This window comes from Nanorana parkeri, unplaced genomic scaffold (genome assembly GCF_000935625.1).
Source record: "Nanorana parkeri isolate BGI_ZX_2015 unplaced genomic scaffold, ASM93562v1 scaffold2242, whole genome shotgun sequence".
NCBI lineage: Eukaryota > Metazoa > Chordata > Amphibia > Anura > Dicroglossidae > Nanorana > Nanorana parkeri.
This window is the reverse complement of record NW_017308510.1, coordinates 108,708-135,912: the sequence shown is the minus strand read 5'-3', so window position 1 is coordinate 135,912 and position 27,205 is coordinate 108,708. Positions and strand designations below refer to the sequence as shown.

The 27,205-nt window shown below is 40.5% G+C and overlaps 1 protein-coding gene across 1 annotated transcript in view; it reads left to right on the top strand.

Annotated features, from left to right (window-relative positions):
* Positions 1 to 27,205, top strand: part of LOC108801186 (S-adenosyl-L-methionine-dependent tRNA 4-demethylwyosine synthase-like) — a gene marked incomplete at its 5' end in the record, with an annotated part of 110,850 nt that overhangs the window by 43,566 nt on the left and 40,079 nt on the right. Inside the window, 2 exons of the mRNA XM_018573116.1 lie at positions 4,682 to 4,859; positions 9,736 to 9,871. Of these exons, the coding sequence (XP_018428618.1) occupies positions 4,682 to 4,859; positions 9,736 to 9,871 (314 nt within the window). The remainder of the gene's footprint in view (positions 1 to 4,681; positions 4,860 to 9,735; positions 9,872 to 27,205) is intronic.

Below are 27,205 nucleotides of genomic sequence, written 5' to 3'. Positions count from 1 at the left end.
CGGCGTTCGCTCAATTCTCGATCCTGTCAGGGCTCTCTGCCGTGACAGGGGAGTGGCTGGATTCCCCCCTCCCCGCTCCGATCCTCAAACGCTGACTGGCGGAACAGACGGGGGAGGTGGCGGCTACAGCTGGCTCTGCCTCCTAGATAGGCAGAGCCAGCTGTCACTCACGCAGCTGGGCGGATCCAGACATAATTGTTGGGATCTGCTTCAGCGTCTCAGTATACCGCGAGCTGTAGATCGCGGTATACTGAGCTTAGGGTGACGGGAGGATGCTAGTTTGTGTCCTCCCGTTACCTTAAGGAGAACTATGGGGAAAAACCCTAACTCCATACTTTTCCTTTAACACCCCCCAAAAAATTGCTCTATTTTTGAAGTATTTGACCAAAGAATATACTGTGTGTATATTACCTTGACAAAAACAAACATACATTTTATTTTTTATTTATTTTCTAACCATTTAAAGCCAGCTTTTCAACATAGGTACTTGTTATTCCCTTGCACCTAAATTTGCAGTAGAAAAAGCATATCATGTTCAAGGTTTGTCATTGTAGACCACAATGCTGATTGTAAAAGCTTTAAGCTGCTTCAATAGGCTTGTACTGCTCTGATGGTTTCTTGCCATCCAACATGCATATATTTCTTCCAAAAGTTGCATTGTTTACACCTTACCTTGCCCTTATAATTAGACTTGTGTCATGCTGGTAAGTTTTCTATATAGGTTTTATAGTTTCAACATTTTTACACTGAGGATCGGCAGACCTAATTCGCTACTGCTCTTGGTGGGAGATCTACCATTGTGGGTAAATGCTTAGCTGAGCAGCAATTGTCTGACCTATTAAGCAAAGGTGGCTGTATATAGCCTGAATTTGGAACCGAGGGTCTCGTGTGATGATCATTTCTTAGAGGGTGATAATTTGCCCTTCTGACAGTCAGAAAACTTACTGTGCACAGAGGTTTTTGTTAGATTTTTCGTTCGTCTCCTTTAATGTTCTGTGACCTGCTGTATAATTTCGGCATCAGAAGTCTATAGAGTAATTAACTATTTCATGACGAGAGGTCTTTGATGCAATTTAATTTTATCAAATACTTTAATATTTGATAGTGTTAGATGAATACTGCCACATTCAGGCTGCAGTGCCATCAGCAAGTTAAAGGCTTTTTTTTGTAAATTAACCCCCCAGACTGCATTCAATTACTGAATCATTGCTGACATAGTGACCTCATGATATGAAACCGTTCCGATCTGTTTCCTGAACGATAGTGGGGAACCAAGTTGTCAGTGACGGCTTGGTTTTGTCTTGTTTTTTACATTTATTTTATATTTAACCAATAGGAATCCATAATATGCTCAAAGTAACTTATACCTTCCTTTTTTTTTCCCCTTAATTCCTTTTGCATACATTGTCCCTTGATTTGGCAAACATTGTATGTTTTTTCCAGCAATAAACTATGCCCCACTGATATTGTGTGTCAGCCACAAATCAGCAAGTCCACGTTTTCTTTTTGATTACCCTACCTGTAATATGACTACAGGTCTAAGGCTGATGTAATCCTAGACAAATGCAAACACACAATTTTCCCAGCACACTTACTAGCAAGCCTGCAAAAAAAAATGCTGTGTTTTTTTAGTTACACGACTTTTGCAAAATATGTGGAAGCCACACAGTCTTGTAAAAGCTTCTCTTTGTAGTATGGTCCTAACTGATCTTTGAGAGCCTCCATTTTGGAGCATATATAGCAATGGATAAGCTGAGTGTAGGTATGCCTGGAGGCAGCCCATTCCTTCTTGGAGGCACAAGGATACACCAGAAGCCCAGCACATCACAATGACAGCTGCAGCCCTCAGTGTGTCCCCACAAAAAATTCAGGAAAACTGTTTTGCTATCCTAGACAAATTTTCATCTTAGACTGTGTTGCTAGGAACCCTAAAGTTTTTTAGGGAGGGGTCTGGCGCATAAGGAAACTCCAATATTTGGCCCTTTTTAAATCACCCAACCATAGTTCAAAGGTCAAGAGGTTTATAATTGTTTTTTGGTTGCTATAGCAGCGAATGGCTGCATTAGTTCACCATTTTCCTGAATTGTGAATGACTTGAGTTAGAGTCGAACTTATAGTTGACCCAAATGGATGTTAGAAATGGCTAAAGAGTTCTCTTGCCCTCGATTTTAGCAATATTTATTGCTAGGAATAGTTAATAAATGGCAAAATAACAATGTTATTACTACATACAATATTTGCTTTCTTGTGTACTATAGATTATTTTGTTTACTGTATATTAACCTTTTTTCATATTATAAATGCTGAAATAATGGTAATCCCGGGACTACCATAATCCTTTTATGTTAAAGACTTGTATGACTTCACCTAAGATTTTAAAATCTCTACGTATATTTCTCAGTAATGTAGTTAATTGGAGAGCAGTTGGTTAGTGATATTGACTTATAGAAATAAAATTAATTTGAGCATTGGTCAGCATGTGGTAGATAAGTCATAACCGAGAATAGTCTCGCTGGAGCTTCTGATGACGGTACAAAGCCATGAATCTGCAGTACTCTGACTGTACATTGATAAAGAATGTTACTGTTCTGGGATTTGCCTTTCTTTGGCTTGTGAAATTAGATAAACTGCTTCCTGTGGGGCTCTACTGGTCTGTTAGAGGTATTAATAATTGTCAAGAAGACCCACATTAGTGTAACAGATGAGCAGGGACGTATTGACTGGATGCTCAGAGTTGGTTGCAGAGAACTATATAATTAATGAACTTTCCTTGTAATTTTTCTCTAGCTTGTTCTTTATTCCCACTTCAATTCCCTCAACAATAATGCCATGACTGGAATTTGAGGCTATTGACTGAAATATGAAGCCACGGTCCTGCCTGCTGTATGCAGCATGTTGGCAAACTTCTTCTTTTCTATAAAAGAAAGTTCTTAATATATTATTACATAGGTATATGATGGAGATGAAAATCAATTATCTTTACCGCTTCAAGTATGGCATAGCGTATGTTGTATTTTGCTCGTAGTATTTAAGGTTCACCATAGATGGACTGATAATAAGTTAGGTTTCCAGTTTCTTTTATTCACTGAGAAGTGTCCCAGTGAGTAGCCCCGCTCTTTCCTCTGCTGCGGGTAAGGGGTAAGGATTAAAGTGCTTCCCATGGACAAGGGTAATTCAGTTTTAGAAGGTACTTGGCTATTAATATTCATTATATTCTTGCTCTCTGAGTCCCTTAACATAATCCCCTTCTTAGATCATATGGAATCCTCAAAATTTGGAGCTTCCTGCCCCTAAATCTTATGGCCACATAAATCTTGTTAAAACATTTCTCCCTAAACTAATTTATGCCCTACAGACATCCCCAAAGCCTTTCCCTCTATACACTTATTCTAATAAATTGATTCTATTAACTCTCCCTTGATGGGGAGTAACTCCCAACCAAGAATGGCCAAGTCCTCCATACAAGCATACAGGTGGATCGAGGTTTAGCCATTTCTACTTTCCAGCGATTACAACTATTTTCTAGCCTGTCGGCTATACTTGGTTACATTTTGTCCACTTCTAGTTCAACCCTATATAGGGACATTAGGTCTCCTCAGACCTTGCTTTACAGTATTCATTGAACTACCTCCTGTAAATGTAATGGATGATGGTCTATGAATGTCCCCTTTTTAACTGGAAAAAGCTGAAAATATTCCCCCTCAGTTTCGGTTTCTGCTTTGGCATAACGGTAAGTTAATGGAACTTTACAACCATCACAACTCTCCTTGTTGGTCCACTAAAGGTAGCTTCTATCTTTCCCAGATGTGTGTTGATGGTGGATTTCTGTCATTGAAGGCTCTCAAGGTGAAAACACAAATTGACTATTTTAATACCTTTTTACTGCATCATGCTATTGGGAACTCTGAAATTTACCTTGTCCTCGCCTCCCGTGGAGTATTTATTATATAACTAAGGACAAAGCAAACGAATTATATTATATGTAAGTAATATAAATGCCTGTAAGCTAAGGAGACCAAAACGTTTGCTCATTCTCACTGTGAATGGTTCCAATGTATTCCTGATTTGACAGACGATAGATGGGAGTAGGTTGCAGATACTTGGTTCATGGACTTATTTAGCATGGTGTACAAATTCACACAGTTGCATCATTCATCAGTTAACTATACACTGGCCAAGTTGTACTGTATAGGCCTTTGAACCACATGATCACTGCTCCCACATCTTCTGGAATGACCTATTGCTTGTGCTGAATACCTATGGGGTTATTCACTTAGCTGCCGAAGGAATAACCGAGCCTAAGTGAAGTGAGCCAAATGATGTTCGGCTATTCACTTCTGCCGTACATCGGCTGGCTTCGGCCTAATTTATCCCTACAGCTGGTTCGTACTCATGGAAGACAAAACATTCAAGGGAACACGAGCCATAGGAATGATTGAGCCCATGGCAAGCATGCACAGTGGGGCAGTAACATGCCAGGACTTTATTTGTGCAGTGCTGGACAGGGCTGCATAGAAAAGATCTTGAGAGCAGGGATTACAGGTAAGTATTTTATATATAGGTGTTTCACTTGGGGACGAGCAGGGAAAATATAGTGAAGTGGCCCTCAAAGGTATTAGCAAATGTAGCACAGCCATTATCTTTTGTATTCATTTATTTATTTTTGTTCTGTGTCTTTCAGGGGTTCCTGGTGTAAAACCTGACCGATTTGAAGAAGGCATGAATGTCAAACATTGTGCTCTATCTTTAGTTGGAGAACCAATTATGTACCCCGAGATCAACCAGTTACTCAAATTGCTTCATAAGCAGCACATATCCAGTTTCCTTGTAACAAATGCACAATTCCCAGAACAAATGAGGTAAGATGATTTTGTGTAGATATGTCCATTAACAGGTGGTGGTGTTCCTAGCTTTCTCTTATAGCGTGTTAACCACTTGCTAGTTAATGCCAATCCAAACACAGCTGAGCAAACTCATTTTCACGCACAGTAAAACATGCGGGGGGAGGTGAAACCCATGTTGCAGAGTTTGCTTCATGCACTACGTTCCTGCATTAGGTGCATGTCCAGAAACTTCTTGAAATCAATGGATATACTCTAAACCACCTTCCTTCGATCCTCACCTTCTATCCATTTAGAGGCTCTGTACTTCCCAACTCCCCCTGAACCCCTTTCCCAGTGTACCGCCCTCCCCTGTCTTACTCCCCCTCTGTTCTGTCCCATACCCGTTCCTCCCCTCCTTCCCCATCTTCGTGTCCTCTTCCTTTGCTTCCCCTGTTATTGTCCCTAAACTGATTGTGCTGCTTGACCCCCGTCCTATTGGCCCCGGATGTCTCTGGGTAGAGGGCTGTAGAACTCATTGGCCTCGACCCCACGATACCCAGGCATCGGACCTGATAAACCCTCCCCCGTGTTGCCCCATTCCATGTTAATTTGGGCCTTACCCACTGACCCTGAACTTCAATTGCTCCTTCTAACTCCCAAATTGCGCTCTGGCACTTGCTACACTGCTCCTGTTCTATGGCCTGCAGGGCTCTGCACGATGCTGTAGCTGTTTGTTTTCCGTTTAAGTGCCTTATTGCAGGGCTTGCATGCCCCACTTCTGTTCTCTTTGTAATTTTTTTATATGAAAAACCGACAAAAACCAAATAAAATCTTTGTGAAAAAAATCAATGGATATGTGTGCTGAACGGTTACTAAAGCTCGTTGAGTTCCAGAGCGTTTTTCTTTTTTTCGGCCTGGTTGCGCACTTTATATCTTTTAGCTTTTGTAATCTGCCGTTGCGTATTATACAGTCTCATTGTCACAGGTCGGCTAGAACTCTGAGGTGAGTGAAAAGCACTCGCCTCATAGTTCTCCTTTTAAAGAGTAGCTGTTGCCACTAATCTGCTATCACATGGGCTTGTAAGCCCCCCTATGTGATAGCAATTAAAAGTAAAACCGTTTTTAAAATTAATATTAAATGAAATATATGAAAAAAATATACATTTTAAAGTCCCCCCGCGAGCACGCGCGTGTTCACTTAAACGCTTGCCTGGTGCGCCTACGTATGAAAATTACGATCGCGCTACACGGGAGGTATTGCCGCACACGCCGGAGTGAGCGCAATAATTCTAAAGCCAATATTTATGCGCATTTCTAAACTGATGACCTGTGGGGGCTTTTAAAGCGTAATCTATGGACTTTTTGGGGTAGTGAAATTTGTCACAGTTTCACGGACGCACACAATTTTCTTTTTTTTTTTTAATTCTTTATTTTGAGTTTTTGCTTATAACAAGAAAAAAGGTACAAGAACATACAAAAAACAATTCTCTCCATTTACATGAGTATATGTGTGTGTGAGAGAGAGAGAGAGAGAGAGAATCGTGCCAAGCGCATCCCGGTTCCTGAACTCAGGTAGCGTTGGATAAGATTGTCAGTCCAGCCGGTGCCTGTAGAGAGGAGGGGTGGGGAGGTGTAGGAAGTTTGAGCCATGAAGAGGAGTGGTTATAGAAGCCCCCAATAGGAGCTATGGTAGAGTGAGAGGACAGATATAGGAAAGGAGAAGCAGAAGTGCCCGGATCCAGGCTAGGAATGTGGAGCTTTCAGACTTGGAACCCGTCTAGGTCCATGTGGACCGGAAGGGTATGTTGTATCTGGCTGTGATGTTCAACAGGGTGGATTCAGTTCTCTAAGTGTTCGTTAAGGATGTTATCCCCGAGAATGGTATGCTGTGTCACTCCACCATTAGCTTAACATATTCTGGGGAATAAAGGAACTCAAGCCAGTAAAACCAAGTTTTGCGGAATGCCCTGTCTCCGCACACAATTTTTTACTTGGGCATGTTGGGTATCTATTTACTCATTGTAACCTCTTTTATATTCTATTAAAAAATGGGTATGTAATTGTGTTTTGGGGCATTTAAAGGCATTTTTCACTACATTTTGGGGTTTGATAATACGTTTCGCTAATTTCATGCAACATAACAATTTTAAACTGCCACCATTTTATTTTACAGGGTCTTGGCTTTCAGAAAATATATAATGTGTGGGGGATTGAAGTAATTGGATTATATCATGGGTACAAAAAAACGAAACCAAGCCCTTGGTCACTAAGGGGTTAAACTGCTTAAAAAGTGTTAGCTGGAGTTTGGCTTCAATTCACTAATATAAAGTCCACCTAAAGGTGGCCATACACTTTACAACCATCGCAAGACCTTAGTCTTGCGATGGTTGTAAAGTACTTAAAAAAAACGTACGATCTGCCCATCTTGGACAGGCAGATCGTACTCTCGATCATCGCAAGCCCGCCCCCTGAGGGGCGGGCTTACGATGACTGTAATGATGGGCGGGCTTACGTTGACTGCAAACGGGCAGTGTGCGCGTGCGCACACCGGCCTGTTCGGCAGTTGTCAAACCAGCAGGCCACTAACTCGCCGAGAATCGTACGATTCCGGCGGGTTTTCTAGAATGCTGGTTCGACGGAAGACGTGCGACCATACAGTAGAAACGGTCGCACGCCTTCCATACACTATCTCGTATGATCGCGGGATTTCCCGCGATTCTCGTACGAGAATCGTGCAGTGTATGGGCACCTTAACACTAACCTCTCCATAGGTTGGACATGTTGTTGTCCTAGTGGGAATGTTGCAGCCTTCATAGATACAATGGAGGAGTAAGTGTAGCCACCCTGGAAACTGGAAGTGTGTTTAGTGGACGAGTCACTGGGTGAAAATAAAGGGGGAAAAAACCATGAACTCTTGCAGCCATGTAACCACCACATCTGTTGAGCTGCAATATTTAAGTTTTCGCTCTTGTGTTTGGATACACTAAAGTGTGTCTCAAAGCAAAATTTAATAAAATGCAATACATGTGCAATTCCACATATTGTGCCTTTTTAAACGCTGCTACTACATTAATAAACCTGTTAATCTGCCAGAAATGCACTTGACTCCTAAATCCTCTTGTGGGCAGACAACACACAGCTGAGTAGTGTTGGCCCTGCTTTTGTTAAACTACTTAACCACTTCCACACTGCTGTTACAGGGCTGTGTAAAAATCAGGTCTGGATGGACAAGAATATAAATCCCTTGGCTGCTAAACCAGCTCCCTTATGTGTAGTGAACATATTTATTTCACACTTATCCTGGTCTTCAGCTCAAGTGTAGAATATTGCATGCAAATGAACATATGTGAGCTATAATATTGAGTGCTCACCATTTGCAAGCGTAGTATGGGGGCCAAGGGGTGTGTGTGTAGATAGTTTGCTGGGAAATTCCATTTTCTCAAATTTGCCTGTGAAATTGGAATTCCCTTTTTTAAACAGGTTTTCTTCAGCTGGTATAAATTAGCTCAGATTTGGTAGACAAGCAAGTCTATTTTATGATGAACCATATATCCTATGCATTACAACTGAACTCTGGGAAAAGCCAATATTACTTACATATAGTAGGCTTGTGTATTCCTACTTGATGTAGGTTGTGTATTTTCTTCAAGATCTGTGCAGTAATACCGTGTTTTAACTGTTCCTGTATAAAAGACCGGTCGCTGCAGCTCTCTCTCCTTGGGCAGGGTGACTGGTCTTGTATATGTCCCCTCCTGTAGTTTTCTGCAGGCAGCCTGTAGTGGAAGAACCTGTTGGGACCCCTTCCGCAGCTCTTCTCTCTGCACAGGTGATATACAGCACAATGATTGTTACTGCTAATGGTTTTGCAAAGGCCTTTGGTAGATTTTATATCTTTGTGGGTATTGAGAAATATATTTATTGTAAATTTAAGGTTTTTGTGCCCAGAGTTCATAACTTTTTTGCTAAAAAATTGCTATAATGGGACATTTTGGTTGTGACTGCTTATCTCTTGTCTCTTGTGCCATGTTGTTGTATTCATTTTGCTAAGCTGCATGAGTTCGTATTTTGTAACTCCTTTTTTTTATTATTTTGTGCTCTGATCATTTTATAGGTTTTTTTTTTAATAGCTATCTTTATAGTGTGGTGTGTTGTTTTCTAATAACTTTCTGCCTGTAGTATTACTAGTATATGTATATCAAAGCAACATGTGACTTTAAAGAAAATATTTAAATTTGGTCACTGGAAAAGCACCATTTCTTACTTTTTTTTTTAACACCTTTTGAGGAGTACAAATAAAAGCATTACATCTGAATTAGTCTTTCTTTAGGAGTGTTTCATATTAAACCTGTATTCATAGTGCATAATACACATGCTGTGAATATATTTGTCAACAAATACAATATAATACCTTTTTAATGTATTACAAAAAAAATAAAAATATGACATTGCGTTGGGTATACAGATACATCAAACCTTGACATTGCACGTGCCCGTGAAATGGCAAACAACTACATTACCCAAATTTGCTCATAGGCCATGCTTTAAAAGCATTTATCGCGCATCAATTTAGAGTTAACAGTGAAAGATGGGAGCTAAAATTATTGCTTTCACTCACTCTGTGATGACACAGAGGAAGTGACAGGTCCACCTGATGAAGACATCAGGGGTCTATTAGACCCCTAATGTCACCCATGAATCCCAAAGAAGTGGAAGAACCTGTTGGGACCCCTTGATGAAAATGCTGCAAACAAGATACGCCTGGTGAAGTATGTTTGTAAATGGATAATTTATTTATTTTAATCTGCAAATCGGTTTACAGACTAGTCTTGTCAGTTTTGTACAAGTTGGTATAGTGAGAATAGCTTTAATGTTTTCTTATTTCATGATTATAAAGTGAGTTCTCATTTGTCAGGTCTCTGGAGCCAGTCACACAGCTGTATGTGAGTGTGGATGCCAGTACCAAAGACAGCCTTAAGAAAATTGATCGCCCACTGTTCAAGGATTTTTGGCAAAGGTTTCTTGACAGCTTGACAGCATTGGCAGAAAAGGTAAAATATGGGATTTTATTAACATGGTGTTACTTTACACATATTTGTTTACAACAGTAAGGGTTTTCATGCTCTGTCTGATGTATGTAACCTCGGTTCTGTAGCAGTTAAAGCAATTCCTAATTAAGGGACAAACCCTAACAGACCAGATGTTCAGAGCTCCGCAACTAATCCTGCTGGTTTTGAGATTTAACATCAAGTGTTCTATTTAACTCATACTTACGTTAAAAAAACGTTATTCCACTCTACAGTGAAAAATAATGCAATGACTTGCATTTCTCTAATTTTCTATTTCTTTCATTTGTATAGCATTTTACTTTATAATTCTGGCTTTTAATGGCTTAGAAAACTACTGTCATTTATCCACATTAACAGTCAAGGTGTAAACTAACAGCTAGTGTACATGTGCTTTGACCTAGTTTTAGATTATGCAGTTAACATAATGAGTGCTATCCAGCAAATATCTCATGATTCGACATCTGCTCTGCAAGGATGCTCCAACTAAAACCAAGCTAAATCTATTTTTTTTTTCCTTTTTGCCATTTAAAAAAAAAAAATGTAAAAAAAAAAGTATGTGTATACATGTGTAAAAATGAATGGGGTTGTGGCACGCTTAAAGTGGTAAATAAGGATCTGGAGCAGGGGCGTTTTTTTGTTGCAAAGGCTTTTTTAGCACCAGGCAGTAATTGTAGGGAATTGTGTTGGGTGCGTGAAATCAATTAGAGATACTGCCATCCTGCCGAAGGGCAAGGTGACATTGGTTTTTCGAAAAGGCCAACACTTTACCTGCCCTCCCAGCAGCGTGGTCTTCCACAAATGTGGGAAAACTTGGCATTTCCACTTATGGAGGCGCATGTGAACTGTTCCCCCTGTAATGGTTCCTGAGTCTAGCAGTCAATTGCTAGACCTGAGGACTGCCATATGAACTGGGGAGTGACATCAGTACTCCTCATTGACACAGCTGCAGAGGAGTAAGGAGCTGGAAGGGAGCACAGGTAAGGTGAGTGAAGCGGGGTTGCGGGATGCCCTTTCCAGAGACACTGTCACCTTGTCATCTTTAAGGGACAACTTTGTCTCTTTAAATGACTACAAGAAACATCGTTGAAATGCATATCACAACTTGCATATGTGAGTTTTTTCATGATCTGGACACCCCTAAAAGACAGCACAGATTCTGAACTCAGACCTTTTGTGCAGTTGAATAATGCAGCATGTAGCATCATATTTTCTTTATCATCCATTGAGGAACATAGGATTGTAGTAGTTCTTGGACATGTGGTTTATACTGACACCTTCAGGAGGTTTGGACACTGGCAAACAAAAAACCATTAAGCCAAAACCCCTATATATAGATATATATCTATCTATATATCCCTGTCTAGAACGGTCATGCCATCGTTTTTGGTAGGTGTCATAAGGTGGCCATACACCTTGCAACCATTGTTCAACTTTTTTTGTCCAGACATCTCACCCTCGTTCAATTTTCTTACAACTAGCCCATCATGCACAGACCAATGTAGTTCACACATAACACTTGTCAACACCACCACCTGGATGATTTTCATCGATCGAAAGGACAGATTTTTGTTTGAGCTTGTGCAGTTTTCATCTTGAGGTTTTTGTTGTACAACAATACCACTAACCTGTCAAATTTCGTCCAACTAGATGAACGTTTTCTAGTCTGCTTGAAAGACAAACATTGCCAGTTGTACAGTAATTGAGGTTGTGCACTTCCCATCAACTGGCATATTGGGCACCTTTAGGAGGTTGGAGGCTTTTTCCTCAGCTGAGAAATATTCTCACTATATATATTTTTTTTAACTGATTTCTCTCTTAAAAAAAAAAACATGCTGCTTTAAGCTAGTCTTTTCACAGCAGCTATCCAGATTGGCGTATTCTAAGAAAGCACTTTGGAGGCCGTACCTGGATATGGGACTTACCCATATCTTTAAAATAACAACAAACGCACCTTTAGAAATGTATAATAATGACAATCTACAAACACATACATATAGATAATTGCAGACTTTGTATCCTTTACATACCTTATTTCTCTTTTCTTCTGACAGTGGCCATGTTATCTAAGGGCGGGTTACTAGATCTCCATTTACTTCCTGAAAATCCGGCACATATGACTGGTCACATGTCCTAGTCACATCATCTCGGGGGTGGGGGGGAAATGCCTCTCCCTACAGATGAGATTTCCCAGCAATGCTCTGCTGATGTAACCTTCCCAGGATGCAACGCCTTGGCACTTACATAATTTGTGCCAAAACTGGACCAGGAAGTAGATGAACTCTATTTGTAAGTAAATTAAAAACAAGTTTAACTAATGTAAGATGATTTTAAATCGGCATGCAGAGCTGCATGCTGCTGTGATTTTTAGTAAGAGGGGTAAAGGCTCACTTTAAAGTGTTTTACGACTACTCCAGTGGATTGCCCAACGGAACCTACTACTGTGCCTCCATCTGTAAGTGTGCCTGAGGCCCCTTTTATCATCTCCAATTTAAATTCATTGCCTTCACCAGAAGAGCCTGTAAAAGTCCTGTATGACTCCGCTTTTACAAAGAGTTCTTGATCCTCTGACTGATCAGTGCAGTTAGGGGATCAGCCTGCTGTTTCAGGCATTGGTTCTTTTAGAGCTGTCTACGAAGACCTTTCCAATACTCTCTGTATGTAAAACCTTCCTCTATCGGTACTGGAAACAACCTGTCTCCCTCCTGACAATAAGGAGTTTTTTTTTTCTCTCTGAAAGGGAACTTATTGATACATGGTCTTTGCCCACTGTAGATGCTCCTATCATCCATCTTAATGAACATACTGCCAAACAGGTTGATAATGTTTTTTTTACTTCTAAGGATTTTACTGACCATCTGGACTCCATCCTAAGGTCTCAGTTTGAGTTATCTGGCTTAACTATGCTGCTGGGTTTGGTGGTGACTCAGATTTGTGCATACATGTCAGTGTGGATTAACTCTGTTTTAAAGAGACTCCTTCATCTGGAGAACTGATGGATACAGTATCCGGTAGTGCTGGAGCAGTAGGAGTAGGAATTGGTTTTGATGTAAATCTGGAAAAAATGGGGGATGTACTCCTTGAGAGAGGTAAACCTGTGATAACCATGTGTAATGCATGGACCTGGTTTTAGTCCAAGGCTGCTGCCTCTGTTCGCTTTGAGGGGATCTCTCATCAGATGATCATATCTTGGATGTGTGGTTAGGAGCACCGCTTTAAAAATAAATAAATGGCATCTTGCTTAAAGGTTCGTTTAGGTTGTTTATTTTAATGTCATGTCAGGCTGTTTTCTGATATTTCCATTCAAATAAGCAAACCTAAATAAACCTTCAAGAAAGATGACCATTTTTTTTAAGAGGTGTGCCTAACCACACATCTAGGATTTGCTCCATCTTGAGGTCACACCCTTATACCATGGAGCACATGTCCAAGGCACTGTTAAAGCTTTGAGGTTTTGATCTCTTGCAAGCATCTAAACTTGTGTCATGCATGGGTGTACTGTCTGTCCACATGCACAGGGATCTTTGGGTTCATTCTTGGCCTGTTGAGGATTCCTTAAAGGAACATTTTATTCACCCTTAAAGGCCTGGTCCACACCTCAGCGTTTTTGAGCAGTTGGAAAATAACTTTTAAACGCCCAACACAAGAAATCCCATGATTTTTCAATGGCCCCTGTTCATACCTGAGCAGCAAAAGGCCAGCAGGAAAACACCAAATGCCTGAAAAGGCACATGAGCTTCTTTGGGCAGTTATCAGTGCATTTTTGCTCCATAGACTTCAATAAAACGGGCAAAAATGTGTGGCAAAAGCATGTTGCACATTTTCGTGCTCGTTTGTACGTGCGTCCATCCATTTCCCGCAGTGTTTCTTCAGCTGCCAGGCAAAATGAACGTCTTCGCGCGTACATACACGCATAAAAAAATGTGTACAATACAGATAAATGTGCAGCTGAATATGCGCTTTCAAACGCGCAAGAACTATGCTGTCTAGGTGTGAACCTGGCTAAAGGGGAGATGGGTTTTTTTTCGGTTCTGTTCTTGGAGTGCAGAAAGATTGTGGATGGGGGCAAAACAACCACATTCGTTCACTATCTTTCCTTCATCAAGAAAAACTTTCAGATTGGATGAAACTGCAGCAAAATATATTATCTTATTTCCATATACTGCCACTGTTTCACTCCAAACTTTGGGTATATTTTGAAAAGTCATGCAGTCTATTCCTGCTGTCAGTCTAATGTGAGACTTTAACATTTTCTTAAAGGAGAACTATGGGGTCAGGGCTTTTCCCCATAGTTCTCCTTAGGGTAACGGGAGGACACAAACTAGCGTACTCCCGTCACCCTAGGCTCAGTTTACCGCAAGCTACAGCTTGCGGTATACTGAGACGCCGGAGCGGATCCCGGCATCGATATCGAGATCCGCCCAGCTGCGTGAGTGACAGCTGGCTCTGCCTATCTAGAGGCAGAGCCAGCTGTACCCGCCCCCTGTCCGTTCCGCCAGTCAGCGCTGGCGGATCGGAGCGGGGAGAGGGGTATCCAGCCCCTCCCCTGTCACAGGTCGGCTAGAACTATGAGGGGAGTGAAAAGCACTCACCTCATAGTTCTCTAAGTAACTCCAAATTACCACGATAATTAGAGTTCATCTCCTTTATTTTCATTGCTCTTACCATTATCTAAATGAGCAGAAAGTGACGAAGTGGTCAATTGCTCGAACAGGTGCAAAGCTTATTATGAGATAATATGAACATAAGGAGGCCAATTTCCTCAGCACGGCATGGTCTGCAGTGTATCTGACATCTGCTACAAAATGCATCATTATTTGTGAGGCTGCGTGACACTGTCTAACTTTATTTTCACCAAGACATTGATTAAACTGACTGAGAAGCTCATTTAGCAGTAGGTGGAGAAGAACTGCTTGCCAAAACAACACAAATAAATACTGTTAAATACTGTGTGCAGGTGAATACATTCTGAATTGAGTATTTTAATGGACTTTCCTCACCTGGTTACATCCAGTGTTCTCCCAATAGTTTCTAGACATATTTCAGAGAATGAAACAAACACTTTTTACTTATTGCAGTCAAATTGCATGCACTTCCTTCATTACCTGAAACTATTTAACAGTTGCGGCATACAGAGACAAGGCAGTTAGAAAAAAAAAATTGTTTATCATTATCTGAGCTGAACTCCAGGCAGATATAGAAAAATTTGTGCTGGGGAGAAATATGGAGGCTACTGTTGCAGTATTCTGAAGTCAGTCAGCCAGGAGCAGGAGTGCTCACATTTTTATACTTATTCTAGTTATTTTACATTTTAAAAGTAATCATATGTAATGCATTTAATGGCTAACTAGGTTGACTTAAGCTATAATTCTAAGTATGTATACTTTAAAGAGTGGTGGTTTGTGTTTATTATTTTAAACAAGTTATTTGACTTGTATGTGGCAATTAAAGCACAGCCCAGTCACTTTATCTTTCTGTGTGGCTTTAACTTTTATTTAACCATACAGGTTTGATAATTGGTCCCCTGGATGCAACCCGTCTTACCTGTGTTGAGCACGCAGCTCTAGTGCCCAGGGAAGGCTGCCGAACACAGAATGAATTTGATAAGACATTAACCGCCTCCCGGCTGTTGTGGAAAAACGGCCGGCCGGGAGCATCCTGGATCTGAGCGGGTGTATTTAAACGTCCCGGGAACATGCCCAAATTAAAAAAAACAGGCAGCGATGCCTGTTTATAAGCGATCCGCCGGCTATAGAGCAGTCAGATCGCTTGTATTAGGTGCCGGTATGTGGCCCCCCTCCCGCTGTCTCGCTGGTCCCGGGCTTCGCTGTGCCCAGTTCGAGCCCGGGACCAGCATGGTGGCTCTGCGACAGGGGATCAGAGGGAGTTCGGTACACTATCTCCCTCCATCCCCTCTCCGATGTCGGAATGCGGAAGTGGAGAAGCTGGAGAGAAGCTAATGAAGCAGATATCTGCTTCATCAGCTTCTTTGGGGGTCCGTAGGTGGCATTAGGGGTCCTGGCGACCCCTGATGTCTCCATAAAGAAGACCTGTTACATCCTCTGCTATTACATGGGGGGGGGGGTCTTAACTTCATTGTTATCACATAGGGGGCTAAGTGGAAAAAAAAATTAAAGTTGCAAAAAAAGTTTTTTAAAGTCACACTTTAAAATGTTTTAAAGTCCCCCACCCATACATACACGCATGCAAACATGCTTTGGGTGCGCATACGGGCAAAAACGACGATTGCGCCCATTACGCCGCACGTTGCAGACGTCGCAGTGAGCAATAATTCTAGGGCCATCAATCACTGATGACACTAAACTCAAGAGCGGTAACACTAAACTCGAGCGGTAAAAGTGTCGCCTATGGTCAATTTTGGGTATGGTAGTTTTCTGCGATTTCGCGGGTGCTCGCAATTTTAAAGCTTGACATGTTTGGTGTCTATTTACCCGATTTGACCCCGTCTTTTATATTTTACCAACAAATTGGGTAACAATAATTGTATTATAACAATGTAAAAAAACATTTCAGTCATTTTTCCTTAATATAGTAAAAAATGAAAACCCCCAGCGATGATTAAATACCACCAAAAGAAAGCTCTATCTGTCCCCCAAAAATTGTATAAAATTAATTTCAGTACAGCGTTGCATGACGGAATAAATGTCAAAGTACCGCAGCGCTGAATACTGAAAAATGGCCGGGACAGGAAGGGGGTCTAAACACCTGGTCTTCAAGTGGTTAAAGGGCTATACATAAGCTCTGTGATCATTAATTATACTTATTACATAGGAATATTCCTTAAAATTAGCAGATGGAGAGCTAAACAATCGCTGTCTTTATGCATCTCTCAAGAAAGTTGCTATAAAGAGACCCACTGATACTCTTCTCCACCCATTCCCCTTGTGCTCCTTCTGTGTCACAGCTGGCACAAAAAAAAAAGATAACATGTTCCACCATACCTGCGAAAGCTTGGCATTTTGTGCAGGCAAAGGTAGAAGGAGCGGCTGGAGAAGTTGGTATTATTGGGTTCCGAGAGGAGAGGGTGGGGAGCTCTTGCAGGTCAGCAAATCAGTTGCTAACCTGTAACAAATTTGGAGGTAAAGCATTCTGACTTTCTGATCTGCATAATTGTTCCATAATTTTTCCACTTTCGCCTTGCGATGGTCGTAAGGTAATTTAAAAAAACGTACAATCTGCCTATCTTGGACAGGCAGATTATACTTGCGATCATCGCAAGCCCACCCCTCTGAGGGGCGGGCTTCTGATGACTGCAATGCTGAACGGGCAGTGTGTGATTTGCGATCATCGGCCCGTGCGGCATTTTTCTTACGAGCAGGCCACAAACCCTCCGAAAATGGTACGATTCTCGGCGGGTTTTAAAACATGCTCGTAAGACAAAAGACGTGCGACCGTACAGTAGAAACGGTCGCACGCCTTACATACACCTGTCGATTATCGTACGATTGCGGGACTTCCCGCAATTATCGTACGATAATCGGCAGGTGTATGGGCACCTTAACAGCATAACAACCAGGCTGCTAACATTTTTGAAAGGTGACCAGCAGGTTTTCTGTTATTGTCATGACAGGTTGACTTGAAGTGAGGTTGGTCACATAAATTTTTTTATTTCCTAAACAGAGTGTCATGATATTATGTGTGCTCTGTTATATCTACACATTACCTAAAATGTTTTTCTCTTCCTGTATTTGGACTGGTGATTTGCAGATCATGTATATATTTCATTGTGCTGTGTCACAATTATTTAGAGATAACAGGAAAGAAAGTTTTAAATAGGACGGATAGAAGTAATGTAAACCATATACAAACCTTTTATTAATACATTCTGCTTATAATTCACTTTGGATTTCACAACTATTTAAGATTTTAAAGGGGAATGCACCCACATTGTTTTTAAACCATGCAAAACTTCTCAATCAAACATTTTGTTTAGGATTTGTAAAGTGAATGAGTGTTTGGGAGAGAGCGTGTAATTCATTTTGTGTTGGAGCCCACCCAAACTTACCCTCAACGTGATTGAAAGCTACCAAAAAAACCATCATACATTTTTGGTACTCCCTTATGAGAAATAAAGTAGTAAACAGTGAAATATTTGTGGGGTGTTTTCTTTCTGATTACAAGAGACACTGCTTCACTTCATCTGCTCACCTAAAAACATGCTGGGCAAATGAAAAACACTGGAAGAGGCACCCTGAAATGCCATATGCTCATTCATATGGAAGTTTTGTTTTTTAGGGCTTGTTCACACCATCTACGCTCTGGCTAGGTTGGCTGTTTTTTTCCAGTGCAACTCAAAATGCAAAACAAGGCAATTTGCCTTGTCACGGATGGGCTCGGTTCACACCACTGCGTTCTGGTACTGTGCGTTTTAAAAATATTGTGAAGTACTTTTTTTGTGTTTTTAAGCAGACCACAGTGAGATGTGGAACAACCGCCTTGCACAGTGAGCCCATAGAACTGAGTGAAATGTCACTTGTGCATATCGGCTCTGTCCGGGACATGCACACAGCACAACCATGTGGTTGAGCGCAACTGCTGGTGTAAACGTACTTAGACTCTGTTCGCACCGGGGAGGTTCGGCTGCACGGATCCACCGATATGAACGATCTTATACATTGCTATGGGGACCGTTCATGCGACCGCACGGTTTTGGGTGTTTTTAATTGCGTTTTAGCACTGAAACGCAATTTAAAACTCCCAAAACCTCCCTTTTTCAGATCAGCGTGGTAACCGCTAATTTCCGAAAACTACATGTGTCATGATTCTTTGGGACTTCTGTAGCTGCAGAGTGGTACTGTGGGCAGTGAACAGGCAGGGCTCAAGAGGTAGGTGTTGCATGCTGCATGAATACTCCAAGCAGAGGGTAGGGCTCAAGATGTCAGTGTGACTGGTTGGTATTGTATGCTAACTTCAATACATTCAGTCCCAGCCAGTATCGGTATTGGTAACATGGTGACATGGAGCAGCATATCACTGATGGTGACAGCGCTGCTGGCTCCTGGATTTTCCTTTGCTGTAGGTGGAGAATAGTGGCTCCCCCAGCCACTCACTTTTGATGCACTTGGCTAGATGTGTTGACAAGAGACCTGCAGAACACTATGTGTCTGCAGAGTTAAAGAAGTGCTCCAGGTAATGAAAAATTTAACACTTGCAGTAAGGCTACCGATGTGCTGCAATGGTAAACTGCTAGTTTTGGTCTAAAAAAAAAAAAAGAAGATATACTCACCTGATCCTTATATCCCGCTTGGCTGTTAGACTGGTGTCTGAAGCATCTTCTCCTATGGCTTCCAGCGGTCTAAGGAACACTGAAGTCGTCATGTCTATTGCAGCTCCATTAGATGTGAGGACACCAAGGGACATACGACTGGAGCAGAGGGGGGAGAGAGGTGAACGCTGATTGTCGCAGACAGTGAAAACAAATCAGAAGTGCCAAACGATGACCAACAATTGATATGTGTAAGCGAGCGATGGATTACTAGGGGTGCTGCCCCACTTCAGCCTGGGAAGCTGCAACACTGTGGGAGAAAACAAAAGAGAAAGGCGCCCACCCTAGTGTAGATAGTTTTTAATGTTTAAGAATAAAAATAGAGTCAAATCATACTCGCAAAGGTGTAACGAATTAAAAGCATGTCAGGCAAGCCTGGGTGATTTGTGTTTTATTCTTAAACATTAAAAACTATCTACAATAGGGTGGGCGCCCTTCTCTTTTGTTTTCTCCCGCCCCAGACCAAAATGAGCAGTTAACCCTTGCAGTGTGGGAGTAGCCCCACTGCAAGAGGTAATATATTTTGTTTACGTTTCCTGGAGTACTTTTGATGTTAGCAGAGATGTTGAGAATTTTTTTTTAAAGATTTTGGTTTATATACACTTTAATTCTACTTATTTTAGAGTTTTAACCTTCAGCAAAATTTAGAGTTTGGTGCGTATTTCCGAACCCATATAATGCTTTGAGATGGCCAAATCCCCACCTAGATGTTCAGCAGCATTTAGGTGCATTTTAGCTGCGTTTACATGCTGTGACCGCTTAGCCTGACTTTACTCAGATAAATGTGACTAGACGCTAGTAAATGTGGCTTAACCCAGGAACATCTAAACATAGGAAAAAGTGACCTGGGAACATAAAAGTTGTTTGTACTTCCCAGATAACTTCTGTGTTTTAACATTGGTAGCCTATGTGCATGAGGCCTCAGAGTCTACCTTGTATATATATTCACAGCCTCTTTGTTTATAAGTGATGGAAAACACAACTACCACTTATTATTTTTTTTATTATTACATAACTTAATATGAGCCTTCATGAGTGACAATCTATTGTTTTCCAATCTCCTGTTATCTGCAGGTTGATTTATTTCTGCTCAGAAACAACCCACAAAGCTGCAATAAAAAGATTTATTATTTTAGATTACTTTGATGAGCATCCATGCTGATGCCTGGAATTAATCTTTAGCGTGGTAAGAGTGGCAGGACTATAATTTCCTCAAACTCCTTATGCACTTCACAAATACCTTCATGACTTCTAGTACGATGAAGAAGAGTCAGCAGTGAAGAGCATTTGTCCCATGAAAATGTCACTGATAATATAGTATGCTATTGGGAGACTTATTTCTCAAGGTGTCTCCTGAACTGCTTGGGCAGATCTGGGACTATTAAAGTAAAACACCAGTTTTATCGAGTGGAAAAACCAGCCCCCCTATGGGTGAGCTATATACACCGAAAGGATTTTAAGAAATTGTTTCTGTATATATTAAAGCAGGCTATACCAGTGCAGTGTTAATGCAGAGTGGTTATAACAGCCTTTTACTATAATTACATAATGAGGCCTAGTTTAAAAAAAAAAAAAAGATACACACTTATGCAGCCCTTTTTGTCCTAGTGCAGTCAAGCTAAGGATGTTGCTAGGGATGCCATTTCCAATGCCATGTGCTGCTTGCAATTTGATCTGTAGCTCTGTGCAGAGGTCTAAAAAAGACAGTAACCCAATTATAGGGGAATGAGGGTGGCGAAAAATCCTGTATTGTTTACTTGGTTAAATGATAGCAGAACCTGAACTTGCCAGCTGCAAACAGTCATCACTGGATGTAGATTTAGGTTGAATTGTTTCTTTTAATATAAAAGCAGAACTTTTACCGCTAAAAATGTTTTTTTTTTTTTTTACTTGACCGCATTGGCCTGTTAACTTTCTTCTTGTTTTCAGTAAAGCTTTAGCATGCACAGGTTATGTAGATATCAAATGGCAGTGTGCCTAGTTTGTGTGAGAGTCCTCTCCTCATTGTTGGCATCACTGAGGTGCTGGAATGAGGACCCCTGGCTTCCAGGTGTTGTCTGAATCCCTCCTCAGTACAGTGAGTTTTATGTGCTGGTATAATGTTGTTTTAACTTTTTACTTAGGTTCAGCGGCACATGCATGAACATCTAATAGATTTGTCTTTTGGATACTCAGCAATGTGGTTCACAATTTCACAGCCTCGTTCAGTTTTGAGGCTTGAAATAATTGGCATCCATTTACACAATTCAACGTTCTTTTTTTTATATTTTGCTTAAAAAAATGCAGTATTTTATTTGTGTGCACTAAAAATATTAAATTTCTTACTGGAACTATAGATATGATAAACAATATTGCAATGACGTAAAAATATTGCAGCTCTCCACTCTCGGGGAATATAGAAAGTTTTGGGTTTTTTAAAGTAATCTGAAGGCCTAAAATGTGCATTTTAATGTGTTCAAAAAAATGCTGTGAGAGGTTGTGTTTTTTTTTGTTTTTTTTTGTGAGAACTTTCATTGGTCAAACTTGGCTCAATGTAAGTAGCCATGTCTTATTTTTGGATTGTGATATCTACTCTCTTCTATCCTTTTTGTCCAATCAGAGAATGCCTTGTATTGCCTGCAAATAATAAAAGGCGTTCTCTGACTGGCGGTGGTGCTAAGTGACCAACACCCTGTGCTCTGTGAGCGGAGGGGGAATGGCTGCAGCCACACACCCAGAAGATCATGGGACTACATACAGAATGTAACGCAGATGACTACAGTGATTTTCAGCTTCCCCAACAGCCCTCTGGATATTAAATATGGATACTTACATTGCGCCAAGGTGGACCAATGAAAGCTTTTTAAAAATATAATTCCTGGAGTTTCACTTTTTAAATATTACAGTCTATAAATACACTCTGGTAATAGATGCACAGGTTTGACGGGATGCCTTTTTTATAATTTTGTGGTCACACAGTTTGACATGAGTCCAGTGGATCTGGCAGAATGCATCAGTATTCCAAATAAGCAGATGGCCAATATAAAAGGATCCAGGAAACAATGACTCTAGGTCTATAGTCAATGCTAATGCCAGGCAAATTGCTATAGACAAGTGACAGATCTTTAAGCTGAAACCAGGTTTTACACAAAGGTGTCTGCATACTTGTATGAGATTTGTATTATATTTTTAGTATAATATAAGGTAATTCTATGTAATGCAATTTGTATTCTTGGTTCGCATATAAATATTTTATATTTGCAGGGATGCATATATGGGGTTTTCACACAAATAGACCTTTTCAGTAATAAAATAAATGTATACGTTAAGTGGTAACTGCCAAGGTTTTTTTTATTTTCATTTAATATTTACTCTTTTTCATCCTTTCTTACATCTCAGTGCTGCTGATTTCTGCAGTGTGCACATGTCATTGCTCAGGGAAGGCTTTTTGATGGTGACAACAGTGGATAAAGCTTTTGCAATGAGCAGGAGCACAACTGCTTATTGTCTCTGATGGAAGAGTGATTTGTTTTCAGCATATCACTGTGTAATGTTACTGTGTGGTGGGGTGTGTTGCAGTACCATATATAAACTGTAGTGGCAAAGGTGATCCAATCTAGTGCTGCTATTCCACCAAAACATCGTTCTGTCCACTGTTGTTAAGCTATACCATCCATGGTAGGAGTAGTTATACAGTTAAAATTGTTAATAAATGTTCATATACACCTGAAGAATGTTGTATAACGCAGGATATATATCCCCTGACGTCACACTCCTAATACTCACACTTGCACTCATCTCCCTGTTGGGCATTATCAGGGAATGAGTTGGATCCTTAGATGGAGATTGGATCACCTTCACCACCTTCACCACCTTTTTGACCTTTTGTTGATGCAACCATGACTGCATACAGCCACTTTGGGGGGAATCCCTGTCCACACTGTGTGGGTTTGATTGTTCTTTTAAAACGTGTATTGACATTTTTGTTTTTGTGGGGGGTTTTTTTAGATATTTTACATTTTGGAGATCTTTTACACTACTACTAACTTTTTTTTCAGTTAATTTGGCACTTGAAAGTCAAAATTGGATGTTAAACTCGCTGTCTGCTTCTTGGCATACTTGCCCTGTACACAGTTTTAATGGTCTTAGATTCTCATTGCTTTTTCCGTTTTAAGGTCAAATTTTATTTAAATAAAATTAGAATTGGGTAAAAAAAAAAAATTATAAGGTATGAGTGGCCTTGGGCATGATCTGTTTTTCAAGGCATTTTTAACTTTTGCTTATGTTTTTTTCCCCCAATCTTGCTTCGATAATTAGTTGTACACAACATACCTTCTATGTGCTTATCTTTTCACTCATTAAAGTGATTCCGACCTTTTTCATGAATTTACCTGTCAGCCTATGGCTATAAATCCTAACATTCATAACAATTCTCAAACACGCTATAAAGTCTTCACAACAGGAAATACACAGTGTCCTTTAGGAAATGTTATACAGGTAACATATTTCTTGGTCTGTTCTTTTCATGAAGGTTGTTCAGTTGTCTCGGACAGACTCTTTTGTTTACGTTTGTGCGACACAGTTGTATGCACGGTATCGTAAATCTTTTGATGAACTTTAATTTTCCCTCTGGACCTGTCATAACACAGAAAGCTTTCTGCATTGGGAGGCAATTACATTTTTAAGACACAGGATGTGAACCTTGGAGCATGAAAACCGGAATCGTTTTGGTGCAGCAATAAATTTTTGCACAATCCTTCTCCAATGTGTAGTAAAACTTGGCAGCTCAGCCATCTGTCTGTGCTTTGTAATTTCTTACACGTTAGGAAATATTAGTTTTTATTTAAATAAATAAAACCCCTTGCTTTAAAAGAGAATGCTAGCTTACAGAGTGTTGAACTCAAATTAAAGCAGGACTCTAGCCAAAAATGATGACAATGTAAAAATTAATGGCGCATTAAAAGCTTAAAAACAAAAAAAGCTTTTGTTGTAATATTTACATACTCCAAAGATTTTCCCCACAGTACGTTTTCTAGCACTAGGTGTTAATCTGATGGCCAGCATCTTTCAATCCACTTCCTCTAAGCCCATGTCATCCTGGACAGTGACTGTAGAAGCAGCACCGTGATGGGCTCATGCTTTCTCCTCCTATCGGCATGCTTTTTGTTTTTACATGAATGGCTTGGATCCTTTTTTTGCTTCTTCCTCTCACACTCTCCACATAATGGACAGTGGTTTCAATATTTGCGGCATATTAACAAAGGGACACCCAACAATATTGATTCTTCTGGTAGTTTTTGTCAAGTTTCCAGCGATGTGATGCAGTGTTGTTTGTGTTACATTATCTCCCCAGAACTGTATTGTACTCTAGAACCATTGTTGCCTATGTCCACATTTGTGAAGTACATGTACAAGCATAATGAGGGGAATTTATTAAAACTGGAGTAGACAGAATCTGGAGCCCATGGCAGCCATTTAGGGGGCTTTTAAAGTGTCTATGGACTTTTTGGGGTACTGCAGTTTTTTGCCGTTTCACGGACGCACGCAATTTGTAACCTGGGCATGTTGGGTATCGTTTTACTCGTTGTAACCTCATCTTTTATATTTCATTAAAAAATTGGTATTTTGTTGTGTTTTGGGGCATTTAATTACAGTGTTCACTAAATGTTGGGGTTTAATGAGTTGCGCTAATATTATGCAACATAAAAATTTGCAACTACCACCATTTTATTCTATAGCGTCTTGGCATTCAGAAAATATATAATGTTTGGGGGTTTTAAGTCATTTTCAGGCCTAAAATGGTGGAATATAACATGGGTGCAAAAAATGAAGAAAAAAATAGGCCTCAGTCATGAAGGGGTTAATGTGACTGTTTATTCTAATTCTTCCAATAACGAATAATCACTTCTAGTGCATCTCCATGCACATAATCGCAGGTGAGAAAAAAATTTTTAATAGATTTTAAGAACAGAATAAAATTGAGAAGAAATGTGGTTTTCTAAAATACAGCTGCTGAACACAAAGTAAATAACCTAGGCTTTTGCAATAATTACATTGCCAAACAACTGCTTGTTTATTTCTATATAACTGTTTAAATATCTTCTGAGTGAAGTATTTAATCTATAACCCAATTATGACAACCTAGACCAATGAAAAGAGTTTGCCACGGGTGAATAATAAGGAATATTAAACTTGGTTACTTGTTAAAGTTGATGTTTTAGTTTATAGGATTCTAAATCGTTGTGCTAACTATGTTTCTTCATCTGTAAAGACTCTCCTGCTAATTGTTAGTTGTTTGCCAACATTTAATGTTCTGTTCAGTTTTATCATGAAAGTCTGGTAGACCTAGACTTTGTGTTTTCTCTGTATAGTGTTACTTTTAAAGTGACGTTAAAGTCAAAAGGTTCTTAAGCGATTTTCAAATGCTGACCACTTACAATGAATTCTGCTCCTTGATGTTTAAATGTTGTAGTTTCCTGCAGAATCAGCTGGTCCCCTGATCACTGGCCCTGATTTTAGGGTGGTTCATTTCCCTAGCAGGGTCCTATGAAGCCGTGTGTAGTATGTGTGCCTGCGTGCGCTAGTAAGCTGTATATAACTCCACAAACACAGGCACATCAAGACAAAGCACACACACACACACACACACACACCTACTTCCTGCTCCTCCTTTCTCCAAGCTAGTAGATGGAGGGCTACTGGACACTGCTCTATTCTTTGTAAACTTGTACTCAACATGACGTTCAGAGAAGCTGAGCTAAGAGAATTGAAGCTGTTTTGAAGCAGGAGAACAGTAAAGGTGGCCATACACCTTACAACCATTGTACAACTTTTTTTGTCCAAACATCTCACCCTCGCTCAATTTTCTTACAACTAGACCAATGTAATTCACAATTGACACGTTCGCACTACCACCTGGCTGATTTTCATCGATCGAAAGGACAGTTTTCCCCAGTCATCTTCCAGGACAGCCATTGAGATATAGGCTCTGCCTGCCTGCAACAGGAAACACATCAACCACATTAAATAAATAGACTCCTCCTTCCATCCCAAGTCAGTTTTTTTGTGTTTCCGCCGGCTACACAGGGACATCGTAATGTTTGTTGTTTTTAGGGCTCATGTTTGTTTGCCTTAGGGCTGAGCCTACCCTGCTATGCGTTGGGACCTACTCCAGGATTACCTGCGGCAGCGCATGCAGGGCTTCCCTATCGGACCCCCATCCGATTCTTGGCCAAGGTTCCCTTCCTCAGACATTCGTCAGGCACTACAGGCTGGACCTTATGACTCAACAAGACCAGGCATTTGGCAGGAAAGTCCTGCAAGCTGTGGTCCCACCCTAGGAGGTAAGATTTGTCCTCACTGATCCTCTCGATGGCTGTCCTGGAAGATGACTGGGGAAACTATGAGTTGATTACCTGATAACTCTGTTTCCAGGAATCTTCCAGGACAGCCAGTTCCCGCCCTTGGTGTGTATCCAGGTGGCATCCGAGGTTGGATGCAGGAGGGGATACTTTTGTGCATGGGGTAGCCTTCGGTCCTAGAGGTTACTGACTTGGGATGGAAGGAGGAGTCTATTTAATGTGGTTGATGTGTTTCCTGTTGCAGGCAGGCGGAGCCTATATCTCGATGGCTGTCCTGGAAGATTCCTGGAAACAGAGTTATCAGGTAATCAACTCATGTTTTTCGTTTGAGCATGTGCAGTTTTCATCTTGAGGTCTTTGTTGTACAACAACGCCACTAACCTGTCAATTTTTGTCCAACAAGAGAACAGTTTTCTAGCCTGGTTGAAAGACAAAAATCTGTCGGTTGTACAGTAATTGAGGTTGTGCACCTATCATCAACTGGACGAAAACGCAGACAAAAATGTCTAGATAATTGTACGGTGTATGGGCACCTTAAGTGTTTAGGCAAAAATGTAAAGATATCTTAAATACTTTGCTGTGTTGTATACTTGTTTGATTTGAATTCATTATTTGAAAATATTTTGAGAATTTAATACTACTTTAAAATAAATAATTGCTATTCTGTATAAAAAAATTACCTATTTAATGGCT